The sequence below is a fragment of the Otolemur garnettii genome, unplaced genomic scaffold (assembly GCF_000181295.1).
Source record: "Otolemur garnettii isolate 467f Iridium unplaced genomic scaffold, OtoGar3 scaffold00198, whole genome shotgun sequence".
Taxonomy (NCBI): domain Eukaryota; kingdom Metazoa; phylum Chordata; class Mammalia; order Primates; family Galagidae; genus Otolemur; species Otolemur garnettii.
The window spans coordinates 1171618-1182216 of NW_003852593.1; the positions used below are offsets into that span (position 1 = coordinate 1171618).

General features: G+C 45.9%; 1 protein-coding gene across 1 annotated transcript in view; it reads right to left on the bottom strand.

Annotated features, from left to right (window-relative positions):
• The window catches only part of NELFA (negative elongation factor complex member A), a 21158-nt gene extending 14096 nt beyond the window's left edge, over positions 1-7062 (bottom strand). The window contains exon 1 of the mRNA XM_003801125.3: positions 5981-7062. Coding sequence (XP_003801173.1) covers positions 5981-6190 — 210 coding nt within the window. The 5' untranslated portion in view covers positions 6191-7062. The remainder of the gene's footprint in view (positions 1-5980) is intronic.
• Between the last annotated feature and the right edge of the window lie 3537 nt (positions 7063-10599).

The following is a 10599-nucleotide window of genomic DNA, read 5'->3' on the forward strand; positions in this document are numbered from 1 at the left end:
TTCACACCCACTAGGAGGCTATTATCAAAAAGACAGATAATAACCAGTGTTGGCAAAGATGTGAGAAATTGAACACTCAGAAAAATCAGAGGAGAATGTGAAATGATGCAGCTGCCATGGAAAACAGTATGGCAATTTCTCAAAAGGTTAAACACAGGGTTACCATATGATTCAGTGATTCTACTTCTAGATATATACCCAATAAACTTACGTCCCCACAAAACCCTGCACACACACACATGGTCTGTCAGCATTATTTATAATAGCCACAAAGTAGAAGCCCCCCAAATATATGTCTGTCAATGAATAATGGAGGAATAAGATGGGGTCTTATCTATACAGCTGAGTATCATTCAGTAATAAAAAAGGAATGCTGTACTGATACAGGCTACAACATGAGCAAAAGCATGCTCGGTGAAGGAAATCAGACACAAAAGACTACATAAGACCATGTGTACGGTTCCACTTCCATGAAATATCCAGAATACACAGACCTACAGGAAGTTGCCTAAGACAAGGATGGGGAGGGTGTGAATTGGGGATGAATGAATACAGGATTTGTCTGGGGGATGATAAAAATGTTCTAAACTTTAACGAAGATAATCAACTCTGCGAATATATCAAAAAACCACTGAACTGTGAATTATATCTCAATAAAGCTAATATTTTTTTAGACAAAGTCTCAAGCTGTCATCATGGGTAGAGTGTTGTGGTGTCACAGCTCACAGCAACCTCTATCTTGGGCTCAAGCGATCCTCTTGCCTCAGTTTTTCTATTTTTAGTAAGAGATAGGGTCTTGCTCAGGCTGGTCTCAAACCTGTGAGCTCAAGCAATCCACTGCCTTAGCCTCCCAGAGTGCTAGGATTACAGGTGTGAGCCACTGTGCCTGGCCACAATAAAGCTATTTTTAAAACACCATAATTATGGGTGGCGCCTGTGGCTCAAAGGAGTAGGACACTGGCCCCATATGCCAGAGTGGCAGGTTCAAACCCAGCCCCGGCCAAAAACTGCAAAAAAAACCCCCATAATTATGAGAACTTTTTTTTTTTTTTTTTGAGACAGAGCCTCAAGCTGTTGCCCTAGGTAGAATGCCGTGGCATCACAGCTCACAGCAACCTCCAACTCCTGGGCTCAAACAATTCTCCTGCCTCCGTCCGTCTCCCAAGTACCTGGGACTATAGGCACCTACCACAACGCCTGGCTTTTTTTTTTTTTTTGGTTATTGTTGCAGCCATCGTTATTGTTTGGTGGGCTGGATTCAAACCCACTAGCTCAGGTGAGCCACTAGAGCCACAGGCACCAAGCCAATTATAAGAACTTTCAAAAAACTTCTAGGAGGGTGGCACCTGTGGCTCAATGAGTAGGGCGCTGGCCCCATATACCGAGGGTGGTGAGTTCAAACCCGGCCCCGGCTACACTGCAACAAAAAATAGCCAGGCATTGTGGTGGGCGCCTGTAGTCCCAGCTACTTGGGAAGCTGAGGCAAGAGAATAGCCTAAGCCCAAGAGCTGGAGGTTGCTGTGAGCTGTGACGCCATGGCACTCTACCAAGGGTGACAGAGAGACTCTGTCTCTAAAAAAAAAAAAAAAAAAACCTCTAGGAATACTAAAAAAGACACCAGCACTTGAACATTTATTGCAGCACAATTTACAATCACAACGATATGGTATCAACCTAAGTGCCCACCAATTCCTAAGCAGATTAACAAAATGTGGTTATATATGTACCATGGCACACTACTCCTGGAAGGAACTAGAGACCACTGTCCTAAGTATGTCAGGAATGGAGAAACAAACACCAACCACATGCAGTCTCTAATAACAGGGAATCAGTGGCCACACATGGGCAAAGACAGAGGTAAAGTCACCGGAAATCAAGAGGGGGATAAAAACCTACCTAATAGAACTGGTGCCCATAGCTCAGTGTTTAGGGCGTCAGCCACATACACCAACTGGTGGGTTTAAACCCAGGCCAGGCTAAACAACAATGACAACTGCAACAAAAAAAAGGAAAACACACACACACAAAAAAAAACCCTACCTAACAGGTACAATGAACACTCTTCTGGTGGTGGGCACACTAGCAGAGCCCTGACTTAAACATTATAAAACCTGGGTAACAAAACATTTGTACCTCCTTAATATTCTGAAGTAAAAAAACTTCTACAAAGAGAAGAGCATTTCTTTAACTAGATAAAAGGCATTTACCAAAGACAGTAGGAAACAATGTTTATTGGCAAAACTTTCAAAATTCTCCTTGTGTAATGAGACACAAGACAACTTACTGGAGGGTCCTGGCAAGTATAGTAAGACAAGAAAAAAATTGGAAAAAGAAACAAAATAATATTAAGTGCCCAGAAAATCAGATTCTATAGAAAAACTATTGTAATAAGCATAGATGCTATTCTATTCGCAGATTCATTATCCAAAGTCAATTCCATTTCTATATTCCAGCAATAAGCAGAAAATAAAATTTTAAGATAACACTTAAAGCAGTACAAAAAAAATATGAAACACCTAGGAATATATGATAGAAAGCCTCTGCAGAGAAAATAGTAAGACTTTATAACTGACATTAAAGATCTAAATAGATCTGACCATATTCACAAATTAACATATTTAATATTATTAAGAAGATAAAATCCCCATAGGCAGCTTTTACATGTGTAACCTCAGAAATGAAAATAAAACATACATAGAAGTACAAAGGGCCAAGAACAGTCAGATGCTTCTGAAGAATAAAGCAAGAGGGTTTGCCCCATTAGCTAACAAGACCTACTGTGAACATAAGAGTCAGTGTCTGACTTGGTGGGCTATTAGTGCAGCAACATAAGCTGCCCAAATGAACAGAGCAGAGCCCAGATACAGCCATAGTCCTCAGTGCTGATCCCCAGGAAAAAGACAGTCATTTCAATCAATAGTGCTGGACTAATTGGTTATCCATGTGGAATATCAGACTCCCAGCTTCCCACCATCATCAATTCCACGTAGAAGATTCAAGAGTAAAGACAAAGCTATACAGCCCTGCCAAGAAAACACAGGGAGTGGCCCAGCCTTGGGTTGGGAAGCATTTCCTAAAGGAGATGAAGTCAGTACCCATGGTAGAGAAGAAGATGAATATGCCCCCTCTACCTTTATTCACCCACAGAGTCCAAGAAGAATGCTAAATCAACCCACAACTGGGAGATATTTGTAATATATACAACTGAAAGAGGACTGGTATCCAGCATTTATTAAAAAAACAAACAAACAAAAATACTATACTTGGACGGCGCCTGTGGCTCAAAAGGAGTATGGTGCCGGCCCCATATACCAGAGGTGGCGGATTCAAACCCAGCTCTGGCCAAAAACTGAAAAAAAATAAAAATCATACTCCTACAAAACAATGACAAAAAAACATAATGGAAAAAATCAGACGATAACAGGCAGTTCAGAAAAAAGAAAACCAAACCGGTTGCAAATAAACACACGAAAAGATGTTCAACCACATAAAAAATAAGGCAGATAGGAAAGGTGAGGAGGCTCGTGCCTGTAATCCCAGCACTTGGGAGGCTAAAGTGGGAAGATCCCTTGAGGCCAAGAGTTTGAGACCAGCCTGGGCAATGAATCTAGGCTCCGTCTCTACAAAAAATAAAAATATTACCCAGGCATTGTGGCAGGCACCTGTTGTCCTAACTGTTTGAGAGGCTGAGGCAGGAGGATTCCTTGAGTCCAAGAGTTCAAGGCTGCAGTGTACTATGATGATGACACTGCACTCCAGCCTGGGATGACAGAGGAAGACCTTGTCTCAAAAAAAAAAAAAGAAAAGAAAAGAAAAGAAAAAAGAAAGGCAGGGCAGCACCTGCGACTCAGTGGGTAGGGCACTGGCCCCACATACAGAGGGTGGTGAGTTCAAACCCGGCCCCGGCCAAACTGCAACAAAAAAAATAGCCGGGCATTGTTGTGGCACCTATAGTCCCAGCTACTTGGGAGGCTGAGGCAAGAGAATCGCCTAGGCCCAGGAGTTGGAGGTTGCTGTGAGCTGTGTGATGCCACGGCACTCTACCAAGGGTGATAGGGTGAAACCGTCTCCACCAAAAAAAAAAAAAAAGGCAGATGCAAATTAAAACCACTTGGGTCAGTTGCAGTGGCTCATGCCTGTGATCCCAGCAGTCTGGGAAGCCATAGCAGGTAGACTGCCTGAGCTCACAGGTTCAAGACCTCCCTGGGCAAGAGCAAGACCCTCATCTCTAAAAACAGCCAGGCATTATGGCGGTTGCCTATAGACCCAGCTACTTGGGAGGCTGAGGCAAAAGAATCACTTGAGCCCAAGAGTTTAAGGTTGCTGTGAGCTGTGACGCCACGGCACTCTATTCAGAGTGACAAAGTGAGACTGTCTCAAAAAAGAAAAAAAAAAACACTTGGTGATTATACACACACACACACACACACACACTACTGAAAAGTTTCAGAGAGGAGAATAATTTGAGAAAGGCACACTGAAAAACAATTTGGGGCCAGGTGCAGTGCCTCTCGCCTATAATCCCAGCACTCTGGAAGGCCAAGGTGGATGGATGATTGCCTGAGTTCAGGAGTTGGACACCTGCCTGAGTTACAGTGAGACCCTCATCTATAAAAACAGAAAAAACAGCCAGGCATTAGTTCCAGCTACTCGGAAGGCTGAGGCAAGAGGATCACTGGAGCCCAAGGGTTTGAGGTTGCTATGAGCTGTTATGCCACAGCACTCTACCAAAAATGACAGAATGAGACTCTGTCTCAAAAAAGAAAGAAAAACCTAATTCCACACTTATGGAATCCATCCTTAACAGCCCCTGAATACATACACAATAATGGTGGTAACGGCCTTATTCATACCAGCAAAACACTGGCGGCAACATAAATGACTTCCCATGATGGAATGGATACAGTGCCATGCTGCTAACACCACACAGGCATGAAGAGTGAACAATCTCAGCTGCAACTTGGATAACCCTACCAAAGTGTCAAAAGAAAACAGACACACCCACACCACACACAAATCACAGCATGATATCATAATATTGTTTATAGCAAGCAAAACCAAACTCTACTATCTAGGAACGCATATAATTTGGTAACACTGGGAAGAATGGCAGAAAAAACGATCACCCCTCTGAAACCGGGAAAGGGAGAGGGGCAAGGTCGTCAATGGGCTCTGAGGAGCGAACGCTGTTCTCTTTTTACCTGTGTGATGATGGGAGTGGGTCTCAATGCTATCCATTATTTGTTAAATTGGACAAACACGCACTTTTATATACGTATTTCAATAAAAAACAATTATAGCCTATAACGTAATTAAAATACAACAGTAGAAGATGACTTAACAACTAGGGTGAATCGATATTTTGCAAAACTACTTAGTTTATCTCGACACAGAAAGGGGCAGAACATAATGTTTAGGAAAAAGGAAAAATAAATCTGACATATGTTCTAAAAAGAAGACCAAACGGTCTCAACCGCTGGATACTTCCCAGGGCGGCAGACTAACGGGGAAATAAAACCCTGAACCTGAGCCTGGCTAGGCCCAGCCACACCCCTCCGGAACCCGAGGTTTTCTCCTCGGCCCTCATCCGAACCGCAGCGGCGCCCCCCAAATTCGGTTACAGCCCCGGGCGGGGGCATTTGGGGGCAGGGAGAAGACCCCGGGCAAGGGTCTGGGTGCGGGGTGAGGAAGAGCAGCGGGGGCCCGGGAGAATGTAGGAGTCGGGGCAGGGGTACGAGGGCCTCGGACCGGGTATGCAGGTGAGGAAGGGCTGGGATCCAGGCAGGTGAGAGGGCCCTGGGGGTTGGGGGCGGGTGAGGGTACCTGGGCGGGGGGTGGGGGAGGCGTGGGAGCCCGGGCAGGTGTGAGGGGAAGCGGGAAAACTGGGGGAGAGACGGGAAGAGGTAGGGGGGCACTGTAGAAAGGTGGCGGACTGGGGGTCCCGGGTCGCAGGAGGCGCGGCCGGCCCCGCCCGCCTCACCTCGTCCACCGTGCGGCGCGGAAGGTGCAGCGTCCCGAGAAGCAGCTTGAGCTTCACCGCCGACGAAAGGCCATGGAAGCAGAGACGGATGTTGTCGATGACCGCGGCGGTGAGCAGGGAAGCGATGCTGGGCGGCGCCCACAGCTCATCCGTGGCCCCCAACTTGTTGTGCAGCCACAGGCCCGTATCGCTCTCCCGCATGGACGCCATCTTGGGGGGAAGCCACGCGCCGCCGAGCTAGCGTCTTATGAAGACACCAACGCGACCCGGCGAGGACCCGAACATGGCGGCGCCCTCTGGGCTGCGGGCCGTGGGGCGCTGAGGCCCCACGGTCGGGGTGTCGAGCGGCAGCGCAGCTGAGTGGCTTTGTGCCTGCGGTACGCTTCGTGACGCTCTGAGAGTTGGAGAGGCGCCGCGGGGGAAGCCCTGTCAGCGTCCGTAACGCATCATGGCGACGCCCACGGCTGACTCTTGGGAGTCGGCGAAAGATGACGTCAGAGCGCCGTGGCGTCCTTGCAGCGCGCGAGCCGGGCGGCGGTCCCCAGCGCAGTGCCCCTGGGCGCTCAGAGGGTGGACTGCAGGGCTGGCCTGAAACTCCCGCTGCCCCTGCCCACTGCTAGCCCTTCGCTCCCTCCTCCCTCAGCTCTACGCGTGGGCGAGGCCACCAGCCCGCGCGAGCCGCTACTTTCCCTCTGTGCTGGCGCGCTGTCGTCCGGTGGGGCTTCCCTTCGGGGGCCAGCACCTGGACAGCGCCGGCTGCGTTGGGAGCGGATGAGTTCGGACAGGCTGCTTCTCGGCCACCCGAGCGCTCCTCCAGTCCCCGGGGCTGGACCCGTGTCTTGCTCTCTCCTGCCCATGACGCGGACGCGACTGCCACAAAGCGCGCGTGCAGGTTTCTCGGAAGCCACCGTGACTGTCTGGGCGGCGCGTGACCGGGAGTAGGGGTTCAGGGTCAGAGGGCACACGGTGTCACGGGGGCTACTTGAAGGTACTGTGGGGTGCAGGGGTCACCTTCCCACCCAGTGCAGCAAGGGCCCTGGCTGCCGGGCAGATGTCGGAGCCGCCTGGCAAGAGCCCATTGTTAAATTTTCTGAAATTTTACAAGTCTGTCATTAAATACAGACAATCAATAAAAATCTAACTTCATTTTATTAGACTATATTATATTACTATTTTAATTTTTACAAAAGGCATTTTACTTATTTCCACTGTTATTTTACATTTATTGTAACTGATGATAGGATTGCCGCTGCACTCCCCAGCCCGACTCTGCTGATGGTGACCGGGCTTTGGCAGTTTGAACTTGACAGTGGTGGGGGAATTTGCGCCGTGGAAACTGGCAAATGCTACAAATCAGGGCTGCATTGATTGCTTTGTTGATTATCTAAAGAAAGTGAGGCAAGAGGATCACTTGAGCCCAAGAATTTGAGGTTGCTGTGAGCTCTGACGCGACGGCACTCTTCCAAGAGCGACAGCTTGAGACTGTCTCAAAAAAAAAAAAAGAAAGAAAGAAAAAAGTTTAACAATTACAACTTGAAAATGAGAAATAGTTTACCAGTTGGTTACAAATCAAAAAAAATTTTAAATACTAAATTCAATAAGTACACAGGATGTCCATAAAGTTCGTTTGCAATTTCTAAAGTGCACACGAACTTTATGGATAAACTGTCTAAGAAAAGAGTTAATACGGATGCAACTTCACTTGTCAAATCATGATTGAATTGTAACCATTAGTTGGCTGAAATGAAAATATTTGTTCACACAGAAACCTATGTCAAACTGTTTACAACTTTATTCATGACAGCCCCAAACTTGAAACAATCCAAATGATTCTGACCCTTTTGTAGCTTTCGGGAGAATAGATAGTACTTGATGCATCAGAGTCCTCGGTTTTATGTCCTTGAAACGAATTCTGGGTCATCAGGAAAAATTAAATTTATTATAAACCTTTGGCTTAAAGAGGACAGACCGCTAAGAGGAGATATTTGCAATATTAAAACCACAACAGCAGGACAGTGCCTGTGGCTCAAAGGAGTAGGGCGACGGCCCCAAATGCTGGAAGTGGCAGGTTCGAACCCAGCCCCGGCCAAAAAAAAAGATGTTAGTAAAACAACAACAACAATGGGGCTGGGCACAGTGGCTCACACCTGTAATCCCAGCACTCTGGGAGGCTGAGGCAGGTGGATTGCTTGAGCTCCAGAGTTTGAACCAGCCTGAGAAAGAGCAACACACACACACAAACACACACCTGTCTCTACTAAAAAAGAGAAAAATTAGCCAGGCATAGTGGTGTGCGACTGTGGTCCCAGGTACTCAGGAGGCTGAGGCAGAACTGCTTGAGCCCTGGAGTTTGAGCTGCTGTGAGCTATGACACCCTAGCACTCTACTCAGGGAAACAGAGTGAAGAAGAAAGGGAAGGGGAGGGGAGGAGAGGGAAGGAGGGAAGGCAGGGAAGGAACGGAAGGAAGGAAGGAAAGAAAGAAAGAAATGAGGGAGGGAGAGAGAGAAAGAAAGAAAGAAAAATACAAAAAGACGGAAAACTCAATAGAGGAATGTGCAAAAGATAAGAATAGGCAATTCACAGAAGGGGAAACCCAAATACGTGATAAGCATACAGAAAGATGCTTAAGACCTCCTCAGTAACCTGAAAAGTTTCAAATTAAAATGACAAAGTGCCTCATTAAACCAAGTACACAGCAAAACTAAAAAGCCCATTGTTCCAGTAGTATTTGTTGGGAAGTCTATCCTTGCCCCACTGATCTGCACTTGAGCCTTTGTTAAGAATTTATTGCCCACACACGTGGGTAAGTTTCTGGACTCTTAGGATGTTCTCATCTGTTTTTATGCCAGTACCACTGTCTTGATTACTGTAGCTTTCTAATCAGCATTGAAATAAGGCAGTGCTCATTTTCCAACTTTGTTTCTTCCCAAAGTTATTTTGGCTATTTTAGGCCCCCCTGCATCTCCATAAGAATGTCACAATCATTTGTCTATTTCTACCAAAAAAAAAAAAATGCTGGCCAGGTGAAGTGGCTCATACCAATTATCCTAGCAATCTGGGAGATTAAGACAGGAGGATCCGCTTGGCGCCTGTGGCTCAAGCGGCTAAGGCGCCAGCCACATACACCTAAGGTGGCAGGTTCGAATCCAGCCCAGGCCTACCAAAACAACAATGAGGGGTACAACCAAAAAAATAGCCAGGCGTTGTGGCGGGCGCCTGTGGTCCCAGCTACTTGGGAGGCTGAGGCAGGAGACTCGCTTGAGCCCAGGAGTTGGAGGTTGCTGTGAGCTGTGATGCCATAGCACTCTACCCAGGGCAACAGCTTGAGGCTCTGTCTCAAAAAAAAAAAAAAAGACAGGAAGATCACGTGCGCCCAGGAGCTCAAGGTTGCAGTGAGCTGTGATGAATTTTGATTGGAATTGTATTGTGTCTGTATATAATTTGGGAAAAGCTGACAGCTTGGTTTGTGAACACAGTACATGTATCTCTCCATTTATTTACATCTTCTTTAAATTTTCTCAGCAGCATTTTGTATAGGTTTGTACAGGTTTTACACACCTTTTGCCAGATTTGTAAGTATTTCATATCTTTTGATGTTATAAAAGATACTTTTAAAATTATTTATCTTTGTAGTTTCAACAGCTAGAGAAGGGTGTTGTTTTAAATATTTAGTTTCCAAGTGTTTGTTGCCAGTATAGAAATACAACTGATTTTTGTATATTCATTTTGTATCCTGCATGCTTGCTAAATGTATTTGTTCTAGTAACTTTTTTTTGCAGATTCTATGAGTTTTCTACAAAGATAATCATATCTGTGGAGACAACTGTACTTCTTTACTAATCCAGTTACTTGATCCTGCAACATAAAAGAGTCCGGATTTTTTGTTTTGTTTTTTTCCTGAGACACAGCCTCACTCTGTTGCCCTTGGCAGATTGCTACAGCAGCAGCTTAGCTCAAAGCACCCTTAAAACTCCAGGGCTCCAGCGATCCTCTGCCTTAGCTGCCAAGTAGCTGGGACTGCAGGCACCCCCCACAACGCCCGGCTAGTTTTTCTATTTTTAGTAGAGATGGGGTCTCACTCTTGCTCAGGCTGGTCTCAAACTCCTGAGCTTAAATAATCCACCTGCCTTGGCCTCCCATAGTGCTGGGATTATAGGGGCGAGCCACTGTAACAGCCAAGAGTTCTGATTTTTATTTATAATATTCATACTTTAGAACAATGAATTTTATTACTTTATTTTCCATACATTTTAGAGTTAGTGTGTTGAATTTCTAAAAAAATTTCTAGTGGAATTTTAATTGGATTTCCATTGAGTTTGGGGATTGATTTAGAAAGAATTGGCATATTGGATAGTATATGACACACAGAATACCCTTCATTTGTCTTCCTTTATGGTCTTAATGGACATTAGTATCTTCTCCATACAGTCCTCGTTCATTTGTATTAGATTCAGATGCCTTAGAGCAGTGGTTCTCAACCTTCCTAATGCCACCACCTATGTTGTGGTGACCCCCAATCATAAAAATTTTTTTTTTTGAGACAGAGCCTCAAGCTATCCCCCTGGGTAGAGTGCTATGGCATCACAGCTCACAGCAACCTCCAACTCCTGGGCTCAAG